This window comes from Natrix helvetica, assembly GCF_964273705.1.
Source record: "Natrix helvetica genome assembly, chromosome: 2".
Taxonomy (NCBI): domain Eukaryota; kingdom Metazoa; phylum Chordata; class Lepidosauria; order Squamata; family Natricidae; genus Natrix; species Natrix helvetica.
This window is the reverse complement of record NC_138552.1, coordinates 37,084,342-37,109,055: the sequence shown is the minus strand read 5'-3', so window position 1 is coordinate 37,109,055 and position 24,714 is coordinate 37,084,342. Positions and strand designations below refer to the sequence as shown.

General features: G+C 39.2%; 1 protein-coding gene across 1 annotated transcript in view; it reads left to right on the top strand.

The window, feature by feature from the left end:
* The window catches only part of FCHO2 (FCH and mu domain containing endocytic adaptor 2), an 89,076-nt gene that overhangs the window by 18,856 nt on the left and 45,506 nt on the right, over positions 1 to 24,714 (top strand). The window contains exons 3-12 of the mRNA XM_081945202.1: positions 3,446 to 3,520; positions 6,155 to 6,296; positions 6,402 to 6,554; positions 7,423 to 7,527; positions 8,078 to 8,176; positions 9,430 to 9,526; positions 15,212 to 15,256; positions 17,982 to 18,054; positions 19,120 to 19,144; positions 22,913 to 22,969. Of these exons, the coding sequence (XP_081801328.1) occupies positions 3,446 to 3,520; positions 6,155 to 6,296; positions 6,402 to 6,554; positions 7,423 to 7,527; positions 8,078 to 8,176; positions 9,430 to 9,526; positions 15,212 to 15,256; positions 17,982 to 18,054; positions 19,120 to 19,144; positions 22,913 to 22,969 (871 nt within the window). The remainder of the gene's footprint in view (positions 1 to 3,445; positions 3,521 to 6,154; positions 6,297 to 6,401; positions 6,555 to 7,422; positions 7,528 to 8,077; positions 8,177 to 9,429; positions 9,527 to 15,211; positions 15,257 to 17,981; positions 18,055 to 19,119; positions 19,145 to 22,912; positions 22,970 to 24,714) is intronic.

The following is a 24,714-nucleotide window of genomic DNA, read 5'->3' as shown; positions in this document are numbered from 1 at the left end:
ATGAGCACAAGCATGCTGCAATGGTTGGAACTTCAGGCACTAACAAGTCCCTGCGTTCAAGACCATCATATTTTTTTATAAAGTTTTTTATTTTTTTCATTTTCATAACATATAATCACATGTATACTATTACATAGCCAACATCATATTGTATTATTAAATGTTTACATCAATTCATCTTACCATCAACTCTCCATATACCATATACCATATTTGTACCTTATCCATCACTTTCTTCTCCGTCTCTTCTCCCTCCTCTCAAGAAGCCTACCCTTCTCCCCCCCTCTGCATAACAAAGAAATCTTGGATTTCATCTAGAAAATTAGTGTATTGACAAAATTTCCATCTGTCAATTGATTTGCTTGGTTATGCGATTATGGCATACTAGGTTCTTAGGAAGAACCCAGCGAGTATGAAGGCCAACGCTAGCTAAAGAACTGGCAATTGTTGTGGACATAAAAAGAAGAGAAAGAATGAGAAAATCACAAAATATAAAGATCTGCAAATAGAAAGACAACTGTGGCAAAGAAAGCAAATACAGTACCAATAGTAATAGGTTCCTTGGATTCAATCCCAAAATATCTAAAGCACCATTTGGTGTCCCGCTCCCTCTTATTTCAGAGGCCGCGGGAGGCCCCTTTGCAGGGTAGAGCAGAGGAATTTGGGAAATATCTGCAGGATAAAATCGCTCAAATCCGGAAGGATTGGGTCCCTTCCAGTGGTCCTGTAGAGGCGTCCGTGGCGAGTCTTGAGAGATCTATCTGGGAGGAGTTTGACTTGGTTGCCATCGAGGATTTGGAAAGAGTGCGTGGACGACTGCGACCCACCACATGTTTACTGGACCCGTGTCCCTCCTGGCTTGTACTGGCATCCTGGGAGGTTACACGCGACTGGCTCCTGGGCCTAGTGAACGCTTCGTTGGGTGAGGGGTCCCTTCCAGCCGCCTTGAAAGAGGCGGTGGTGAGACCCTTGCTCAAGAAGCCTTCCCTGGACCCTACGGAGCTGGCCAATTATCATCCTGTCTCCAACCTTCCCTTTCTGGCGAAGGTTGTAGAGAGTGTGGTGGCTTATCAGTTTCCACGACATCTGGAGGAAAATGATTATCTAGACCCGTGCCAGTCCGGCTTCCGCCCTGGGCACAGCACAGAGACGGCCTTGGTCGCGTTGGTGGATGATCTCTGGAGGGCCAGAGATAGGGGTTGTTCCTCTATCCTGGTCCTATTAGACCTCTCGGCGGCTTTTGATACCATCGACCATGGTATCTTGTTGCGCCGACTGGAGGGGTCGGGGGTCGGGGGCACCGTTTTACGGTGGTTCGGCTCCTACCTTTCCGGCCGGACGCAACGTGTGTTGACAGGGGAGCAGAGGTCGACTCTGTGCCCCCTTACCTGTGGGGTGCCACAGGGGTCGGTCCTCTCGCCGCTCCTGTTCAACACATATATGAAGCCGCTGGGTGAGATCATCCGTGGTTTCGGGGTGGGATACCATCTGTACGCTGATGATACTCAGCTGTACATTTCCACCCCGAACCACCCCAACGAGGCCGTCGAAATGATGTCCCGGTGTGTGGAAGCCGTACGGGTCTGGATGGATGACAACCGACTCAAGCTCAACCCCTCCAAGACGGAGTGGCTGTGGGTTCCGGCCCCCCGGTTCAACCAGTTAATTCCATCTCTGGCCATTGGGGGCGTTCAACTTGCCCCGGTGGAGCGGGCGCGCAATTTGGGCGTCCTCCTTGATGCTCGGCTGTCCATGGATGACCATGTGACAGCCGTGGCAAGGGGGGCGTTCCACCAGGTTCGCCTGGTGCGCCAATTGCGCCCCCTATTGGACCGGGATGCCTTGCGCACAGTCACTCATGCGCTGGTGACGTCTCGCCTGGACTACTGTAACGCTCTCTACATGGGGCTTCCCTTGAAATGCACTCGTAGACTACAGTTGGTCCAGAACGCGGCCGCGCGGGTAATTATGGGGAGTACAAGGTACTCCCATGTGACACCTTTCCTGCGCGAGCTGCACTGGCTCCCTGTGGTCTACCGGGTGCGTTTCAAGGTCCTGATAACGATCTTTAAAGCGCTCCATGGCTCAGGACCTAGCTACTTGCGGGATCGTATCCTGCCCCATACATCCCTGCGACCAATTCGCTCGCACAGAGAGGGACTCCTCCAGGTGCCGTCCACCAGACAATGTCGGGGGGCGGCGTCTAGGAGTAGAGCCTTCTCTGTTGCGGGCCCAGCCCTGTGGAATGACCTTCCCCCGGATATTAGGACTACCTCTGACCTCCGCGCCTTCCGGATAAAGCTCAAGACGCACCTATTTCAAGTAGCTGGCCTGGCTCAACCATAGTTCGTTCACACTGCTCCTGACGGGTTTTTTAATTTTTGTGACTTTTAGACTTTTATTAGGGGATTTTAAACTATGTTTTAACTGTCTTTTATTATCTTCACTCCTCCTTGTACGCGTGTTCGTTTATTCTGTGTGTGTATTGTCCATATTGTTTTTTATGTGTTTTATTGTACGCCGCCCCGAGTCCTTCGGGAGAGGGTGCGGCTAAGAAATATTATTATTATTATTATTATTATTATTATTATTATTATTATTATTATTATTATTATTATTATTATTATTATTATTATTCATTTGAATACTGTTGGCATTGACAAAATAGCCCTCAATCAATGTAAGAGACAGCTTTACTTGGAATAGCTTACATTCTGCGATAATACCTTTAATATTCGTAAACATCTGCATATCCCAGGTCTTTGGGAGGAATTTGCTACGTGGATAAAAACGCCAAATCCAGTCTAAATAATCTGGCTGACTATGTGACCAACCATAATAATGCAAGCTAATCTAATTTTATGAGGAAAAACTCTGATGACATAATAACAGAGATTAGAGGGGAAAAACAGATTGGTGTTTTGTTTGCAAGCAAATGAATTTTTTTTAACATTCAAATTCTAGGACAAAGCTTTTTCTCTTTCCACATTTAAAGAAATAACTGAGGGATTTTTCCATGCCCATTACACTATTCTAGCATGTTAGTACTTTAAAAGTTTACAGTTGTGGAGGTATTGATCTCAATTTTTTTCCCTACATTCAATTGTGTATGATTCTCAGAAACTGTCTGGACAAGATCCTGCAGTTTTCTTGGTAAGGTTTTTGCAGAAGTGATTTGTCATTGCCTCCTATCTAGAACTGAGAGGAAAAAGTGAGTGGCCTAAGGTTACCCAGCTGATTGTCTCAGGCGGAAATAGAACTCATCTTCCAGTTTCTAGCTTTTATGCCTTAACCACTACACAAAACTATCTCTAACTGAGATCAATTAAGACTTGGACTAATATAATTAGTGATTACTGTTTTAATTAATTATTCATAGAACATTATAGATTTTGCACTTTGCTTGTTGAGCAAACAAAACAAGGTTGTTCTTTTTTTTCAATAGGGCTACAATAGAGGAAGCCTATTCAAGGTCAATGACAAAGCTCGCCAAATCAGCAAGCAACTATTCACAGATTGGGTAAGTTGATGGAGTCTAATAGCAATACAGTTTGATTTAGATTCTGTTTTAATATCAGAAATAATTGAAAGACCGATTGAAAGCATTAGTGTAGCTTTTCTGCTTTTCTCAACATAATCCCATTAATATTTGTAATTTCAGTATAATATTATAATGATTGTCTGAAACCCTAGAAGAAACAGAATCTACAAGTGCTGGAATTCTTGCTAGGAATACAATGCTAAATTCTACAAAGAAAAATATTTCTGACTATATTCTTGAGGTTGAACTAAACCTCATGAACTTAACTGGGTCCTGCTTTCCTCAACTCTACTTGAAAGCCTTTCAGTATCAGTTCTACCATATCCATAAAGACTGCTGAATTTAACTCATGTAACTATTGTAGGCTCTGTTCTATAAATGTAAAGACATTTAAAAATTATGTGAATGATACTTTTTTCAGTTTAATAATAAGATCAGAGTATTCATTTATATTGAATTGCTGTGACAATTATACTTGACTCTTTTTTTTTGAAAAAAATTTATTGGTTTTTACAAATTTTCTAAAGGAAAAGGGGTAAAAAAAGGTATAAAAATTTTGACAGCTACATCATGCGGGAGGTGGTAATCCCACCAAATCTCGCAACTTTTACAAAGAAAAATAGGAAAACATCAACATTTGAATAAACATTGGCAGCTTTTGATTTTACATTAAATCATCAGTATATTCAATCATTTTTTGTATCACTTCCAACAATTACATTATAACAACAATTGCAATAATGTTTCAGCTCATTTTTGTGACCTGAGTCTTCTCAGTGTTGGTTCCTCCCCCCTGTCTGCTGGCAGAGCCTCGGCTCCTCCCTCCTTCATATCTTATGTACTATCCCCTGTTTCGTCTAGGAGGGCATTGTGTTTTTTAATGAAAGCCTCCGCCTCCACAACTGTATTCTAATTCTGCTGCCCTCCCAGAAAATCAGCATACCTTCTGGCAATAACCATCTAAACCAGACTCCTTTATTATATAATTTCTTTGCTAAAGAGGAATATTTCTTCCTCTTATCTCTTACTTTCTTCGGAATCTGTTTAAGAATGGTTATTTCTTTGTCTTTATATTTTAGTGGTTCCCCCCTTTGAGCTCCTAGGACCTCATCTCTTGTGGTCTTTCTAAGAAATTTAACATGGATTTCCCTTGGAACATTGTTGTTCTAGCGTATGCTGAATTGATCCTATAAATCAGGTCAATATCCCACCACAGCTGTTGTTTATCTCTTTTAATGTATTCTGCTAAGATTGTAGTCATAATCTCCTTAAGATCTTCATTCTCCGTTTCTGGCAAGTTTTGGAATCTAAGGAAAAAAGACATCCTTTCAAATTCCATCTTTATCATATGGTTTTCAAATTCTATATTCCCCTTCTGAATTGTCTTAACCTCCTCCCTCATCCCAGCCACGCCCTCCTCCAGTACACCTATTCTCTGTTTATTTTGTGTCTGTTGGGTGATTGGGCTGGACGTAGAGGATGTCGGGGCCGAGGATGTATTACCAGGCGGTAATTTTTTAGGGCCCATTATGAAACTCAGAGATAGCTATAAGTCTGTGCAAAGAAATGGTGTCTGTGGAAAAGTACAACTGGGAGAGATCGCAAGGCAGGCAAGCCCAGAAGAAAATGTTAGTCTTCCTGTGCAGCTCCAAGCCAAATAATTGAATCAAATATTCCAAATCTAAGGGAAATACGTGGTAGAAGAGGCTCCTGGAGGTCTCTGGGGTGTAAAATAGTACAAAGCCAGAAAATCTTTCAAGAGAGGAATCTCATTCGTAAAGGCAAGGGAGAAGGAGGAAGTTGGCCATCTTCGCTCAGCGTTCACAGGAGGTCAAAAAGCAACAAGTCAAAAGTTCCCATAAATAGTTTAAAAGAATCAACTCAGCCATCCTTTCTCTCGCAATTGTAGTAAAAAGTCATTCTCCCATTGCTTAAAGGAAGTGAAAGTAAGTTTTTAACTCTCTGTCTCTCTCCTCCGAGAGAGAGAGATATTACAAATGCCGCTTTTCCGAGGGGATTGGAACCCCCCCCCCTCCTATCTTAACTCTTCCAGAGATTGAAACAAAGTCTTAAAAAGACTGCTGTTCATCAATTGGATAGATTAGCAAGAGATTTGGGAAGACTCCCCACCTCACCACACTTCAGCTGTAGCCTTCAATTAGTTGTTTCCTTCCAGGCTCCGCTCGGCGAAGACGCACGTCGACATGACAGTGCCGCCGCGCACCCCCCACGCTTCCCGGCTCCTGGGGCGAAGCTGGAGACCCCCTCGCGGCCGCCACCAATCCAGGGGGTCCCAACAAGCCGCCCTGCGGCAGGGAGCCCCTACAAGGCCCCCTGTGCTCCCAAAGGGAGCCCACCGAAAAGACGAGTAGCGGACGCGCACGTCCATCGCCTTCGGGGACCGGAAGTCATCCCTATACTTGACTCTTGAGAGCTAGATCCAGCTCTAACCTTATCCACATTTAGGTGGCTAACTGAAAGCACAATATTTGCTTCTAGAATAATTAAATATGAATCTTTTTAAAAATACATGCTACACTGTCATGTTGCATAATATATTACCTTACTTTCACATGATTTTGGTACTGAACTGTTGTCATTTTCACTTCTTAGGACGTTTGCACCAGTCTGGGATGTTTTCAAATCATCAACTGAAAAACTATCATGCTGTCACCTAGAACTTGTTCGAAAGCTGCAAGAACTAATAAAAGAAGTGCAGAAATATGGAGATGAACAAATAAAAGCTCACAAAAAGGTTTTATATATATATATATATATATATACATATATTCCTAATTTTCTTCAATTATTTTACATAAAATGAATTGGTAGAATGTAATACCTGTATGATATTTAACAGACTAAGGAAGAAGTCTCAGGGACTTTGGAAGCAGTTCAAAATTTTCAGAGTATTACCCAGGCACTGCAAAAAGCAAAAGAAAACTACAATTCAAAATGCGTGGAACAAGAACGTTTGAAAAAAGAAGGTGCAACACAGAGAGAAATAGACAAGGTAAATTTTTAAGCCTTTTGTTCTTGCATTTTTTAGCCTAAAATTACAGATTTTTGTTTTTCTAGGTGAGACAATATTAGTGATAAGTGTGACATGTTGCTTGCTTACTGGAATAGTTGTACATTAGCAAACATTTAAGCCAAAATGTATCATTTTTGCTACTTTATTCCCTAAAGGATAAATACATTGACGTAAACATTGTGTGGTATCCTGAAAATATATACTGTCGGTTCTGGTGACTGTATAAGTCAAATGTGTTAAAGTAGCCAGTATTCCATAATCTGAATCTTAAAACAAAAATTGTCCAGCTTTGATAAATTGTAGAAATGTTTATTTTATTTGGGGCCATTATTCATTTGAAATCCAAAAGAGAAACAGAAGTTACTTCACCTTCAACACTTATATTTTTCCTAAACTGTGGAATTATTTCTGTTTGAAATTACTGATTTTTAATGGGAATTTAAAAAAAAAATTGAACAATCATTTTCTCACACATGTTATAATAAAGCTGTTATGTAGCCTGTTACGGGGAAAAAAGTTCTTTTATATATTTTATTAAAACATTAGATGTTCTGTTAATTTTTTATGAGTTATGTATGATAAGAATTGATATCTACTCTTGAGAGCAAATGAATACATGTAAGGAAAGGTAAAAGTTGCTTGAACTCAACTGGTGATAGTACAGAAATTGCTTGTCACTGCCTTCTTCCAGAATGTTGTTTTGTTTTGTTTTTACAAAAGACTAATCTATAATTCTGGGATCCCTATGTATTAGCAAGGACTCTCAACCAATCCTGGCTAATTCTGCTCCCAAAACCAGCCAAAACTAAATTTATGGTAAAATATCTTCTTTCTCTGATTTGTCTAGGCGGCAGCAAAATCCAAGAAAGCTACTGAAATGTACAAATTATATGTAGAAAAATATGCTGCAGCAAAATCTGAGTTTGAACAAAAGATGAATGAAACTTCCCAGGTAAGCTTTATCTCCAATTTGTTAAATTGAAAGTTATGAAGCAGATTCACTGAACCAGAATGTCTGTTTCAAGCATATCTATATTTGAACCCTACCCAGAGGTGGGTTGCTCCTGGTTTGGCCTGTTTCAGCTGAACCTATAGTGGCGGTGGCAGGAGACTCCGCCCATCCTCCTGGACGCTTCTGCACATGCGCAGAAGGGTTGTGCGCGAATATCAGCGGACCGGTAGTAAACTGGTTAGCAACCCACCACGGACCCTATCCATTATATATAAAATAGCTAGAAACTTGGTTAATTTTTATTCCATCCTTACAGACACTTTTCCTCCCTTTTATTTTGTAGCATTTTGCAAGGAGTCTAACAGAGGAGAATACAAAATCCAGGTTGAATAAAAACTATTTGTAATTGGGTTTCAGAGGAAATGTTTGCACATAAATCCTAGCCCCAGGGACATTTTTAAATTCTTTATACCCATTAATGTTCTTTTTGAGAAGAATTGTTGAACATAAACCTTTTTCATTGACAAATTAAAATCTTTTTATATTACAGAAATTTCAAGATATTGAAGAAATGCATCTCTTCCATATGAAAGAGATTATAGAATGCTTTTCAAGTACAATAAATGAAATTCATTTGCAGATTGGAGAGGTGAGTCATTGATTGTGTTTCATTAATCGTACTCTGAATTGAAGAGTTTCATATCTGAACTGCTATCCTATCAAGGTTCGTACTTAATATTTGTTTGAAATGATTTGGGAAGATTTAATGGGATAACTGTAATGCAATTTTTAAATATTGCATTATAAGATAAGTATTATATTTTTATCATACAATGTACAAATGGTTTCGTATCTAGAATTAGAAGAAAAAAGTTTATATATGGAGCAAATATTTTATCAATAAATAATAGTAAAATGTGAATAATGCATTTTTCTCAAAGGCATAATTAAATTTTTATATTTCTGGTTGTTTACAACACTAGTGATTGCCTCTTGATTATATTTAGATAACATCTGAGGCAGAAGCCAGCATGTGGTTCTTCCCTTTTGATCACTGGGAAATTTTCTACCTATAAGTGAAAATATGGCATAAAATAAACTTTCATCATACAATCATTCAAATATGGGAAATGAAGTTGCTGCCTCATATTAATTACAACACTACAGTAGCAAATAAGCAAAAAACATATTTAACCCATATCTAGTTAGCTAAATTAACTCTACTAAATACTTGGGCCAAAAAATTACTTCTATCAAATACTATAGCATTTTTAGAATTCTTAGAAGATTTCCATGTCGAGAAAAAAGTTCCCAGTCATATAAAATATTCAAGAGTACTTACAAAAATTGAAAAATGTAGACCTCCACAAAAGGAGAAATCAAAAAGGTTTATAAAGATGAAGAGAGAAATAACAACTGGAAATAAACCTCCGTTTGAATTAAGTTAAACAGCAAGGGTACAGAAAGAGATACAAAATGGAGGCCATCTCTCAAAGTTAGAAGAGAAAACAAAAGTTAATGAACAAAAGAAAAATAATATATTAAGAAAAAATGGAGAATGAAGTTGGCTGGTTCTGTCTTTCACGGGCTGCAAGAAACTGAAGTCAAAATAAATTCAGAATATTTGCATAGACCATTTCTCTGAATAAAACCTTCATATTTGATTACTATAACCTGTTAGCTTGCCTGGCTGCATTGAGTGAAGAAGAATTGTCTTGGGCTGCACATAAATATACATGATATAGTTAATGTGGGACTTCATTACTCGCTGCCCAGGGCTGCATGCAGCACATGGGCCATGGTTAGACACACGTGCTATAAAGCCTTTCTCTTTCATCTTTAAACTTCTGCGGTATTAAAATTGTTCAATAATCTTTAGCTGTACTATTTTTTTCCTGAAAGGTCCATGAAGAATTTAGAAAAAACATGGCAAACACAACAGTTGAAAATCTGATACAAAAATTTGCTGAGTTAAAGGGCACAGGCAAAGACAGACCTGGTGAGTTTTTGTTTGGCTTTCTTCCCCATATACTGGTAACTCTTTTTAAAATAGTTTTCTTAAGGCCATTGAAGACAAGGTTTTGCCATTCAGCTTTGATCCAGATGTACAATAGAAATCTGTTCAATGGTTATATTGATTGCAGTTGTTGGTTTCTTAAACCTTGATTGCTGCTGGTGTTATATGGTTTTTATAACACTCTTTGTTCATTCATTCAAGCAGTGTGGTGGCCTAGTGGTGAAGACCACTCGCCTCCCATTCGGAAAGTTGAGAGTTCAATCCTAGGTAGTGTTAGATGTTTCTCCCCTAGGACGCAAAGAAAGAATGTCTGCTGCAAAATCCATGTGATTGTCAGGAAGGACATCTGGCTAGTAAATGCTGAGCTCTATCCATTCATCCCGACTCTACACAAAAATAGGGACTACGGGGTCATTAAAAGGGAGTTTTGTTCATTTAGTCATTCTATTGATTGATTAATTCATTCATTCATTCAGGACCTACAAGTCAGTGTTGATTCATGGTGACTACCTGGGCTAATTCTTACAGTTTACTTGGCAAAATTTTGGAAGCAGTATCCCTTTGTCGTCTTCTTAGGACTAAGAGAAAGTGACTGGCCCAGAGTTACCTTGCTGGCTTTGGGACGAGGGAGGAACTAGAACTCTCAATTTCTGTTTCCATCTTGATGCCTTAACCACTACACAGAACTAACTGTTTTATGTAGTGTTGTAAGCCATTGAGAGTCACGTATTTCAGATGGGCAGCCATATAAATTGAACGAACAAATAAAATGTACTTTCTGCATGTGTATAATTCTACTTAAAAAATAAAATCAGCTATAATTTAGAGATTGCTAAACTGTTAAAATTCATTTTTAAGAAACAGTCGAACTTGACACTTTTTAGACTGACAATTCTTCTTTGATTCAATTTACCTCAAATGAAATTAGCTCAGTCTTAAGAGTAACTTTTAATGTACCTATATCCAGGCCAGATAAAATTAACACATTTACATTTAATTTAAAAATCTACTTTATGTTCTTTAATTTAAACATATTTTATTGAGTCTGGAAACTAATGAGTTTCTAAAATTTATTCTGTAGAAAAATAGACTCATAGTATGTCTTCCTTCCTTCCTTCCTTCCTTCCTTCCTTCCTTCCTTCCTTCCTTCCTTCCTTCCTTCCTTCCTTCCTCCCTCCCTCCCTCCCTCCCTCCCTCCCTCCTTTCACACTATCTTGGTCCAGGTGTTTGTAAGCCTGTTAGTTTTAGGATTGTACCTGCAATCTGCATAGAAGCAATCCAACATGTTTATCATGCACTGGTACATGCTGTGAGATTGTTTATACTGCTTAGCAGAGCTGTCCATTGTAGAAGATCTTCAGTATGAAGTTTTTAGCAGGCTGTCAGAGGCAGGTGTGGTATTTTCCAGCAAAGCTGTGCTAAGCAACTTTAGCTTTATTACTTACTACTGAATTGCCCTCAGTGCTGCCCTCAATTAAACTGAATCTGCCCAGCCCAAAAGTACTTTGGCACAGCTGTGGAAGAAGAGTCCTCTCAGCCTGCTCCCATTGTACAGCACTGAGAGGAAAATAGTTGAGGGGTTTCCAAAGCAGAGCACAGAAAAACAACATGGTTACTCTTAAAAACTGTCTAAAAATAAATAAAATAAAAGACTTTGCCAGTTAATTTATTATTGATTATCAAAGTTAGTCAAAGCTAGTGTCAATTTTCAAAGTTAAAAAAATATATCACATATATCTCTCTGTATTATGTTGAGCTAGTGTCAACTTTCAAAGTTTAATAAAATTGCATCACATTTATATCTCTATTATGTTGAGGCTGAATACATTCTACCTTAAATTCTTATCCTCCAAATAGAAATACAGGTAGTCCTAAAGTTACAACCATAATGGAGCCTGTCCATCATAATAATCAGTCATGATAGTTACAAATCATGTCACCCACATAATTGGCTCAATTCTACGGAATAACGTAAAATGTAGCATATGTGCTAGTTGTTCCCGATTCTAGGGGGCGGTGCTCATCTCCATTTCAAAGCCGAAGAGCCAGCACTGTCCAAAGACGTCTCCGTGGTCATGTGGCTGGCATGACTAAACGCCGAAGGCACACGGAACGGTGTTACCTTCCCATCAAAGTGGTCCCTATTTTTCTACTTGCATTTTTACATGCTTTCGAACTGCTAGGTGGCAGAAGCTGCGACAAGTAACGGGAGCTCAATCAGTTACATGGCGCTAGGGATTCGAACTGCCAAACTGCTGATCTTTCTGATCGACAAGCTCAGCATCTTAGCCACTGAGCCACCGCGTCATACAAAATATTACAAAAATAATAGTGGGCCATAAAGGAATACCTGGTACACTGATCATCTGTTTGGTGAATAGTTGTGCTGCAGCTATGATGAAGCTATTGATGTTGATGAAGCCTTGAGGTGTTGGAGGCACCTGTTGGTATAGGATCCTTTAGGACAAAGATAGCTGGGAAAATTAGGCTCTGATGGTGACATTTTGTCCTAGTGGTGACATTTGGCAGCAGTAGATACGTTGAATTTTCAAAAAAAAAAAATCCACAAGACACACAAGAGTGTTCAGTAGGTTGTATGTTGTGAAAATCTGAATTGGAATATTCTATTTTGCGTAAGTTCAGTACAAGTTTTTACTTCAAAAATATTTTTGTTCACAAAAGTATTTTTGCAACATATTGACTAATACAACTCCTAAGTTCTCTGAAACTTTTTTTTGTAGATAAAACTTTTTTTAATTAAAGAATTATATAAATTGAACATGACTTTTTAAAGTTTCTAAAATAGTGAAAACCAGGGCCTTAATCCAAAAGGAAAAGTCTGAAGAAATGTTACAGTATGGTTAGAAACCTTTGTCTTTTCATACATTATTAAATATTTTATAATATAAATGATATTGTTCATATGCGAACTTTTTCAATAACTAATTGTATAGTGATTAGTTGAACAATATACATTGAATAATTTTACATTTAGCAGTGGTTTTAGTTTTTATTTAGCAGTATTTCTCTTTCTTAACTTCACTTTTCAATATTTGTACTGAATGTTAAATATGAAGTGGCATGAGGAGTTAGTAACAGAAAGCTTGTGTATGTGTTTTATAATGCAAAATTAACCTTTGTGATTGAGCTTTTACATCTAAACACTAGGAGCAGTCATTTGTTTTGACAGCAAAATTAATTGAGACTAAAACAGTTGAAAGTCCACTTGTATCAAGCTGTTCATTAGGAATTGCACTCTGGCTTTAGTGCTGTCAAAAAAATAACTTGTTCAACTATGATTAAATAGCAGAATGATGGTCGGTCCACTGCATTTGAGAAAGAGGTTGAATAAACTTTCTACTGCAGAAACAATTCAAAAGTGACATGTTGCAAGAGGGATAGAATGTGCATTGATTTCCAGCTGAGCTGTCAACTGGCACTGAGCCAGACACGCAAAGCTTTGCGGTTTTGAAGCAGCATGTGAGGCATATATAGTTTTGAGAAAATTGTCCTCCTTTCATGCATGACTTCTTACTAGGAGATGGGGGCAGGGAAGGGAATCTTTTGTTTTACACTAAAACCAACCATTCAGTTTTCTTACATGTATGAAGAAGTAGTTTAGTATTTATGTTGTTTTTAAGTAGGGGTTTCTTTTGAAATTAGTCCCACAGGTTGATATTTGCTAAATGTATTTCACTTGGATTTGTTTAGAAAGCCTAAAGTTTTTTTCTATTATTGATGCATTATAAGAATATTCAAGAACGGTTCACCAATTAAATTTGTTCAGCATCCATTATTTTCTTTCTTTTTCTGTTTACATATTTGATACATGTTCTAACTGGTCTAATTTGAACTGAGTATTTCAATTGTATCAGTTGACCTGCCATGACCCCATTCTCAAACCGAACTGTTTCAGAGCTGTTACTGATTAATTGACAGGTGACTTATGAGATCTGTGAATTTTCAAGACTTCTTATTGTTCCTTTAGTGCTGAACATTTCTGTTATAAAACAAAACATACCATAAGAATCTCAAAATAGAGTTGGCTCTGTCCCCATATTTAAAATAATTAGAAGGTTCCTATTTGGATGATGATAATGATGATAATGGGTCAGTGACTTAATTTGCATTTGTTTATCCTCTTGAAATTCTAAATTATACTGTAGCCATCTAATTTTCACCATTTAAATTATAAACCTGCTTTTGTTTATACGTATGATTGAATTTAATGAATACAAAACTCAACTGGGGAATCTGTTTGGAGTTGGGTAAATTTATCTGAGCTTTCAATAGATGGCAGCATGTGGCCAACCTTGTCTCTTCTTGGAAGCTAAGTAGAGTTGGGCCTGTGGTTAGTACTTGAATGGAAGACTACCAAGGAATCCCAGGGCTGTAGACAACTCGGAAGTAGGAAGAACATTCAGAAGAAGATGGTATCCTTAGTATTAATGCAAAAAACAACATTGATCTGTCTATGTAGTCACAGGAGTCAAGCTCAGTTTGAAGAGTGTCTTTATCTTTTTAAACCTTTACAGAGTTATGTATTCAGTGACTCTTGTCAGCAGCCTAGCTATCTTAATTCTTTTTTAAAATTAAATATACAGTATTGTATAATATTCTTTTACATGTATATATAACGTCAGTAATTGTTATAAATGTATTAATTGTGGAGTGATCTGATTATACTTTTCTGTTGATTCAATGAAGCGAATTCTGGGGTTTCTCATAAGTACAAGCAGGAAAACAATTTATTTGGAAGGATCACTGGTGATCTTGGCTTTAGGTTTTTGATGATAAAATACCATTTCTATAGTAGTGGATTGAACATGGAGACATCTCCAAATTTGATGAGTTTCCCATCTGTCCAGTCATCTAAATCATTGATGGAAATATTGAAGAGTAATGGGCCTAAGACAGAACCTTGGAGTACCTTACTGCATACTTCCCTCCATGTAGTTTCAGTTCCATTGAGGATTTCACGCACGTTAAGTGCAGTTAGTCAGCCAATTACCAATCTATCTGGTGGTGATGCTGTCTAATCAACATTTTTCTATCTTATCAAGTAGATTGTGGTCCGCTTTACCAAATGTCTTTCTGAAGTCCAAGTAAATTATATCGACAGCATTTTTCTGATCCACCAATTTTGTAATTTTGTCAAAGAATGCAGTAAGATTTGACAAACCCATGTTCGCTTTTGGTTATGACTTTGCTTGCCTGTAGTTGTTCACTGATTCAGTGCTAGATTATCTTTTCCAGAATCTTCCCAGGTATTGATGTAAGACTGATAGGTCTGTAGTTTCCTGGATCCACCCCCCCCCTTTTTTTTTTTAAATGAGAACTAAATTTTAAGCTAATGCATGCTTTCCAACTCTGTTCTGTTATTACCAAGATCTGTCTCACACTGTCTCTAAGATTTGTCCAGATTTTTGGTCCCTCAGCAACCTTGACACAAGAGCTTGCACATGTGTGTATATGTCTGTATGTACACACACATTCAGGTGCTATTTTTGATCCTTAAATATGTCCTTCCTACAAATGGGGATTTATCTGCAAGGTAGCTATGTGAATACCACTATGCTATTTTGCATCTTATAGACAAGCAACAATATACTACTACATAACACAAAGAATTAATTAAAGAGTAATGTTTTTTTTTCTTGTTTTCAGGACTAATTGAATTTGAAGAATGTAATACAGCCATTGCAGTGGAGGGTAAGTTTTTCTTCATTGTAAAAATGATTTAAAATGTGTACAGTCCAATATAGGGTTTTTTTGGTAATCAGGGATAATCTATGTTAAAATATTAAGTGAAATACATGAAGATGAACATATTATATTTTTTTCAATTTACCGTATTTATTCGAGTATAACACGCACATGTGTATAACGCGCACCCCTAATTTTTGATTAAAAATCGGTATAAAATTTTGTTTCACACCAAGCATTGTAATTGACAAAAAAACGTTGTTGAACACGTGCGGCCATGATAAAAATCATTTATTGACAACGTAAACTGGTATAAACACAATACCGAAATAAAATTACCGGTAACAATATTTATTTAAAATGCTTCAAAGTCAGATTCATCATCAGATATACTAAAGAGTTGTTCCCATTCTTCTCGAGTTAATTTTTCATCAGTGTCCCAGTTGGCAGGAACATCTGTTTCTCCAGTTTCTTCGCTTTCTTCTGAGTCTGAATTCCACAGCAGGTCGTCTTCTGTGCCGTCCATTTTATTGCTGATGCCGTAACGTGTGAGCGAGGCGAGGAAATGAAGCGGCGACCATACAGCGGATAATAAGAATTCTCACCCCCAGTTCGGGCCGCCCACTGTACGCGACGAGGGGACGTGTTTTTTTTCTTCGCCCTCGCGTACAGTGAGCGGCTGCAGCCCGGAAAAGGTGCAGTGCGAATTTACAATTCGCCTGCGCCCTCAATGGACCGGCCGCCACTGCCACCCCACCCCAGCCCTCGTTTATAACGTGCACCCAAACTTTGATTTCTTTTTTTGGTAGAAAATTTTGTGCGTTATACTTGAATAAATACGGTAACAGGCTCAGATTGCTTTATATGGTCATAAACAGATTGCTTTATATGGTCATATGAGAAGCAGCAAAAATATTCTCATAATTATTATTTTTTCTGAATAAGAAGCAAATAGCTTCTCAGCATTCCCATAAATTTCTTCAATTTTTTTAATTTTTTGCATCTGTCCATTTCCCATTTTCAAATAAGTAACAAACACTTACTAATTGTATTCTATTTCAGGGGTGTCAAACTGGTGGCCCGCATGCTGGATGCGTCATGCACAGGCCATGCTCACCCTAGCTCTGCAAATGGGAAGAATGTCACAAAACATCACGTGATGGAAACGTGACACTGCACGTTTGACACCCGTGTTCTATTTGAACAGAAATCACTTTGGTTACTCCAGAAAATGATTTTTGTCAGTAGAATTGATTTGGACGAACTACTCTCTTTAAGTCTAATAGCAAGGCTGATTATTAGGGCCACCATCATACACTTCCTGTTGCTTCACAGAAGCAATGTGTTCAGCTGCCTATGAAGGATTGAAGAAAACAGCTTGTGGGACTGCTCACTCTGCTTACTGTAAGACTGTCTGCATTTCAAAGAACATTGAATCACCAGGCTATACCTTAGATCAGGGAAATTCAATTTCATTGAGGGCCACATCAGGGTTGTGTTTGACCTTGGGGGCCCAGGGTATCTGTATGTGGCCAGGGGCATGGCCAGGGTGGGCGTTGCCAGCTTGACATCACTCATCAAGGATGCGTTTTTGGCCGCGACAGCCTTCTGCAGCCCTCTGCCAGTGAAAATGGAGCTCAGAGAAGCCACATGTGGCCTGCCAGGCTCCGTTTTTGCTGGCAGAGGGATGAAAGAGGCTGTTGCAGCTAATGACGAAACCTGGACGAATCACGTGCAGTCTCCCCGAGTTCCATTTTGTTGGTAGAGGGCTGCAGGAGGCCATTGCGGCCGAAAGAGGAGCCCGGGCAGGCCGCACATAGCCGTCCCGAGCTCTGTTTTTGCTGGCAGAGGCACCATGGGACAGTCCTTCGCTGTTCGCAGGGTGGGCCCGCGTGCCAGATCTAAGCACTCCATAGGCCAGATCCAACCTCCAGGCCTTGAATTTGACACCCCTGCATTAGATAATAACCTGTATAAACCTGCTGTTTAACAAATTACGAAAGTTAAGTACGTGCTAGGATGGTGTGACATTAATTTATTATGCTGTTGTTGTTTATTCAATGTAGATGCCATCCAATTCCAATTGGTTCTGAACAGCAGACAGCAAAAAAAAAATGAAGCAAAAAAAGTACAAAACATATAAGAATAACAAAGGTGGCAAATCTGATCAACAGTATGTCATGCACCTGACAAAGGGCTCCAGCCAGCCTAACTCAAAGCCTATTGATATCACTTAACTCAGTTTCCTTTTGATCAGAACCAGGACAATATTGAGAGGGCTAATCCCCAGACTAATCATGGGTTTTGATTCCCTGAAAAGTTTGTGAGCAATTATTAACAGGTGAGGATTGCATTGTGTTTGCCTGGATAAGCTGCCATTCAATTTGACCAAGCAGATTAAGTTGAAATTAAATTTGACAGATTTAACAAAGATGACACATGTCACACAAGTCATTGAAATTTTAGTGGCTCATGGCAAACACCATGTTTGAGTACCCGGGATATAAGCAGAAATCTTGATTCAGAGCCATATTTAAGAATAAAAAGATTAAATGTTTTAATTTTAATGGAGTAAGTAGTCCAATGTGTAAGTATTACAGTTTATTGACAATGCTGGTGTAATGACATATGGTACGCTCATGAAATAAATTATGTTCATATTTGTTACATATGTGCATTATTTCAATGTATGCTTTTTAATTTCTATCTAATAATAATAATTTACTTGCAGGAATAAAGCCAAGAAAAAGAAAGCATTTTGGATTGTCAGGGATTATTAAGAAGGAAAAAGATCCAGAATCTATGTAAATATATTTCAAACAAAAATATAAAAAAATAATGTTATAATAAAAGCACAAAAATATTTTATAATTCTTACTGTAAAATGTCAAGAGCTTTTACTTTTAAAGACTGTTAGAATTAGCCCTTTGTACTTATATTCTTCTAAACTTAGAAAATGTTGTTTTTGACAAGAGCATTAATGAATTAATTTCACGCATATATTTTCTAAACATAGGTTTATATATTATTTTACGCAAAATCACTTTCCACTTCAAACTATATGTACTCCTAGACCTGAGAACTTTGTTTATGGGGATCAAAATACATATTTTAGCCATCCTAAAGAATGCAGTTAGTTATCAAGGAGAAAAAAAGAGAATTTGGTTGATCATAAAAATCAAATGATAGTTCGCTAACCCATTTGTTTCATCTTAAGTTTTAGTCATAACTATGTAATAGTGATTAATGAAGTGTCTTAGGCATTTCTCAGCATTGTGTTACACTCCAATCTCCTTTTGTATTAGTGTAAGTGCCATTTTAAACTTTGTGTCTGTGCCAGTATCGTAGTTCCAACAATAAAAGAAGCGCATACCCTTTCCGAGCAATGTAAGATTAATCCATATGCCATTTGAATAACACTTTGTCCTGTATAAAAGAACGTTTTGATCAGTTGTATATATATATATATAATAAGTATCTTTTACCATTTTCTAAAACCTAGTTACTAAATGGTTTTAAAAAGTGTGACATTAAAGTTATGGAATTCACTTGCCCAAGAGCCCCTATCCACTTAGAACATAGAATGATAGGAAATGGAACAATGTTAATGCCAGCAAGACTTCAAATCCCCTCATATTTCAGTACTAGATGATTTATATCTGTATCTACTTACATTAAGCATGCTATTGCTGTGTTTATATATATATGTAATTTTAAGAATTTTGATTGAAATTGACAGTCTAAACCTCTTCACAACTGAATAAAATATGCACTCATTAGTAAAAGGTTATGTATATAGCAAAACAGTTAGACAATTCATATATTTATAACAATTATTTGATTTATTATTGGGTCCTTTTTTTTTACAGAGAATGTCCAGATGCAGATTCAGTAGTAAGTATATATGAATAATATGAGTGTGTTTGTGTGTGAGTGAATGAATGAATGAATGAATGATGTCTATGGAGATTCTCAGTCATCCAGGTCATGGTTGTCCCAAAGGTGCTTTTTCACGAGGCAACTGGACTTTCTGTTTTTTCTTTGAAGACGTTTCATTTCTCATCCAAAAACCCCCTTCAGAGCGAAACATCTTAAAAAAAACCTTAGAAAGTCCAGCTGCCTCTTGAAAAAAGCACCTTTGGTGTATATGAATAATATTACAGTTTCAAGCAAGTGCCAGTTTCATCATCTGATTTCTTTCTGACTATATTTGGCCATTTATCACAATTTAATCTAAGATGGCAGATAGGCAGAATTTTCTGAAGCAACTGCGTCAGTAACAGTAACTGCTCAAAGTTACTAGAGTACTGAACAAGGGATTTATAGCCAGTCCTTGAAGTTGCAGCCATTGCAGTGTCCCCATGGATCCCTGATTGCGATTCAGGCGATTGGCAACTGGCTCAAAACTACAAATGTTGCAGCATCTGCAGATCATCGTTTGCAACAAGCAGAGTTGTGTACATTTACACAACTCATTTATTGTGTCATATAAAAGCTCCTGTTGCTTTTTGTCCCTGGGCAGCATGAGGACTTGTACTCCATAGTGCCTAACCACCCATACTCTGTAGCACCCACTTGCGGTATTCACCAGCCCATGGCATCACTTGCCTGCCCATACTCCCCTCACACTTGCCTGCCCATATTTTGTTTTGTGGATCCGCCACATGTAGCTCTTGCCAGTTGACCTGCTTGCTTAGGACATAGTTTCAGGGGTGCAAGCAGGTACGTACGGATTCTCATACCATGTCATGGTCATGTAAGGTCCTCAGTTAACAACCTATGTGGTGCCCACTTAATGACAATGGGGGCTGCTGGGAGTGCCATTGCTATGCAATGTGATCACATGTCTTTTCGCTTCATGAACTTATTGCATAGGAAGGAAATTCTGATCCCAAATATCATTGTTAAACAGTATCACTTTCCAGAATGTCCTGAAAAATTGCTGACAAAACTATTTTATGTCTAATTTTAATATTAATAATAATATTCTAATTACTATTAGAATAATATTCTAATATTCTTTATGAAAAATTAATGGATTTGATTTATTTTGTTTAAGCAATAATACAGTATTAAAAATGAAAATTATCTTTAAGGTTGTTTATTTGAACAGAATGATTTTTGCATGGAACTTTATTGGATATACAGTATCTACCGGTAGTTCCACTGATAAAATTAGAATTATGTCATTCATACAATTGGTGGTTTGACAACTATCATAATCTATAACTTGGATGAACCTACAATATTTACTTTTTTATCTGGATATTTCACTGCTCCTTGTTTAATAAACAAATTCATGCATATATGTGCTCAGTAAGCTTTTTGTTTTATTATTTCTCATGTACCCCACTAGATTAATTCTGTATCAGTTTCAGAATATAAAAACAATTTTGTATATAATTTTAGACATTTTCTTTCTTTCTTTTGTATATATTTTTTATTAAAGATTTTGATTACAATAATAAAAAGTAATACAAATTAAACTTAAAGAAAAAAATTATACTAAGAAAGTATAAAAAGTATAAGACAAAAGAATGTTATGACCGTCGGAGAGTCCCTACAGCGCCCCATCAGCATTCTGGTGTTTGGCAACCAGCATATATTTATTACAGATGCTGGGGTCATCATTATTTGCGACTTTCCTAGCCTGTTTCCAACAAGAAAAGTAAGAATGTTCTGATGTTCAAACATTTTACATACCTTTTATCAAGATAATCCTCTTTCTGCAAGTCATAAATCAAAAGATGATTGTCTTTGGTGGCTAACCTACAAGGAGTTGCACTAATGACTGTGTCTCTGGCACTGCCCTCTTATTTTAAAGACGTTACTCTTATTACTTGGCTCTGCCAGTTGGCCTGGAGACCAGATGGGAGAATTCCGTGCTGGAGATGGCTGTTAGATTGATGGCAGACTCTATTCCCTCCGCCCTCCCCCCCCCCCCCACACACTTTCCTCTGCACCCATCCATCCTTTTGCTTATCCTTTTGCTTATTATTCTCATTGTGTTCCTTTGTCGTTGTTTGCTTATTCTATTTTATTTCTTCCTTTTTATTATTGTGAGCTGCCTAGAATAGTGCCATTGCAAGACATGTAGCAAATAAAGTTAATAAATAAAATAATTACTTTCATAAGAAAAATTACATAATTGCCAGGATATTGGGTGATGAAGCGCCACAAGAGACGCCTAGAGAGCAGATGGAGATCATCACGCTCTGAATCTGACCGAACTCAGGTGAGAGCCCATTTACGGACTTACCTTGTGGCATTAAGAGTGGCCAAGCGTCAGTATTGTGCCACTCTTATTGCGTCCGCAGATAACCGTCCTGCCGCCCTGTTTGGGGTGACCCGCTCCCTCCTCCAACAGAGGCCGCAGGAAGCTCCTCTGCAGAGCAGAGCAGAGGAATTTGGGGAGTATCTGCAGGACAAAATCGCTCAGATTCTAAGCGAGTTGGTCCCTACTAGTGGTCTGGAAGGGACATCGGAGGCGGGTCCTGAAGTCCCATTCTGGGAGGAGTTTGAATCTGTTACTTCCGAAGATATGGACAGGTTGCGTAGGTGACTGCGAGCCACCACATGTTTATTGGACCCGTGTCCCTCCTGGCTTGTACTGGCATCCTGGGAGGTCACACGAGGCTGGCTCCAGGAGTTAGTCAACGCTAACTCATGCGCTTGTGACGTCCCGGCTAGACTACTGTAACGCTCTCTACATGGGGCTCCCCTTGAGATGCACCCGAAGGCTGCAGCTGGTTCAGAATGCGGCCGCGCGGGCAGTCTCGGGAGTCTCTGGCTACTCCCACGTAACACCTCTCCTGTGCGGGCTACACTGGCTGCCTGTGGCTTTTCGGGTGCGTTTCAAGGTGTTGACCATCATTTTTAAGGCGCTCCATGGCACAGGACCTAGTTATTTGCGGGATCGTATCCTGCCCCATACATCCCTTCGGCCGATTCGCTCACACAGAGAGGGACACCTCCGGGTGCCGTCCACTAGGCTGTGCCAGCGGGTGACGTGTAGGGGAAGGGCCTTCTCTGTGATAGGCCCGACCCTCTGGAATGACCTTCCCCCCGACATTAGAATGACTACGGATCTCCGCTCCTTCCGTCAGAAACTTAAAACCCACCTATTCCAGCTAGCCGGCTTGGCCTAATTCCATCTTTCCCACCTCAGTTTTATTTCTAAATTTTTAGGATTGGTTTTAGGGTCTGTTTTTAATGTTTTTAATTTTTATAAATTCGTACAGGGGTTGTTTAATTTGATTTTTAGCTATGTATATGATTGTTTGTATGTTTTTAAATTTATTCCTGTACACCGCCCCGAGTCCCTCCGGGGAGAGGGGGCGGTCTAGAAATTTAATAAATTATTATTATTATTATTATTGTGGATGGAGGCCTTAAAGAAGCAGTTAAAGCTCATGGATATGTTACGAAGATTGTTACTTCCAAGCTACGAAGGGTTAATTTTGAGAGTTGTACTTAGCCCTCACTATTTCTGCTTTGAGAATGGTGTCTTCAGTCAAGACTTTTCTGCCTAAATAAGTTAACTGTTTTCATATAGTCTCTTTATAGAGCATTTTAACTGTTTTCCATGTAGTATTTTAGCTGTTTCTATTGAGTATGAGTTCTACTGAAACATATTTTAAAATAAGCTTTTTTTCCTTCCAGAACATTCCAGATGTAGATGATGAGGGGTTTAGCATTAAACCTAAAGATTGTCAGAATATCCTTTGTTGTTATTATACTTCATATTTTCATATATGAAGCATTAAATGATTTTATAAACCATTCTGTTTGCAGTAGTTGGGTACAATATTAATTAACTTGGCATTTTCCTGTTATCGTAAAGACAGCAGCCAGACTGGGTATGCTCCGTGAATTAACCAATCGGACTGAGTCTACACTTATGATGTCATCAGGCCCTTGTGGCTCCTCCCCAGTTTCAGACTTAGTCCAACCTGGATTGGCTGTGAGAATTGATCTCTCCTCCAAATTATTTAATTATATCTTTAATTGGTGAATTTTTCCAAAAAAAATTATCCTTAAATAATCCTTTATTCTACAAATTGGAGGGAAATTCGAAACTGATCTCTGGCTGCCTCTCTTCAGCCGTCTGATTGGCTGCAGCCACGAGTTCACTCAGGAAGCCTGCCTTGCAATCAGATCAGCCAGCTCACGAGCTACGGCTCCACGGCTGTTTCCCCATGGCGCACCTTGATTCTGGGCACTCGGAGGGACGCGCGACTGGCCGTTTCGCGCACAGCAGTTCCAGGCAAGTCCGATGGCCATTCTGCAGATCGCCTGGCCACACTTAGTATCGGTGGCCATTTTGTGGGTCAGAAAAGCCTGCGAAGATAGTGGTGGCCATTTTGAGGCTCGGAAAAGCCTCAGAGAAAGAAAGTCGGCCATTTTGGACGCTTTAAAAAAGGCGCGAACTCTACAGCAGCCGTTTGGAGTGCCCAGCAACGCGGGATCACCCCAGATGGACCGGATCAGGAGCGCCTGGCCAGCAAACGGGTGAGACCATTGCCTATCTTTTTGGGGTGTTGATTTATGTTTGGGGAAATGGCTGATCCAGCTATGGATCCGAATGCAGGATTAGAGGAAGCAGGGCCATCAGGGGCAAAGAGCAGCAGGAAGAGGCAAGCCAAAGAGGCCCCTTCCTCAGGAGTAAACCCCAAGGTCTCTAAAGCGACTACCAGGGCAGAAGAGCAGGCAGAAAGCCCTTGAGAAAGAATTTCAGAGGGCCCAAAAACAACAACATATTCTAACTGCCCAGCTCTCCCTCCCTCCCTCCGAGGATCACCAAGTGATGTCCCCAGCTCCACCTGTCTTGCCTCCCATGGGCCCTGACCCCGCCCCCAGCCTATTCAGAAGGGGAATTGTCTTCTTCAGAGTCCTCATCTTCGATGGAACCTGACAATAGAGGCAATTTCTTTAATCTCCCTCTCAATAGGAAATGCACCTTTGAACAGGCTTCCCTCCCGGTTACACATGGTTCTGGGCCTCCCCACACCATGTACACATCTCCTGCTGATATGGCAACCATCATTGCTGAAACCATTAAACAGGTCATCGCTGCTGGCCTACAACAGCAACCCCAATCGGCTCCATCACATGGCCATAAGCATACATCTTCTGCTGCGGCTCAGCAACCTGATCCCTCTGCCTCTACTTCTCAGACCTCAGTTGGCAGGGAGCAAGATAACCTGCGGGACTCAGACCTGTCTGATGACGAGGTGGTCACCCCAGATACCCCTGCCTTTACCGGATTATTCAAAACTGATTGTTTCAAGTCCCTTCTTCTTAAGGCCATTAAAGCTACTAACTTACCATCTTCTGCTTCAGCTTCTACTTCCCAGGATAAACCGGCAGAACCGGCTTCAACTGAGGGTCCCAGTACCCCATTCACCAAACCCACGGTGGAAAAAGAGGTGATCCCAAGATATTCCTGAATGTCATCCAGAAGC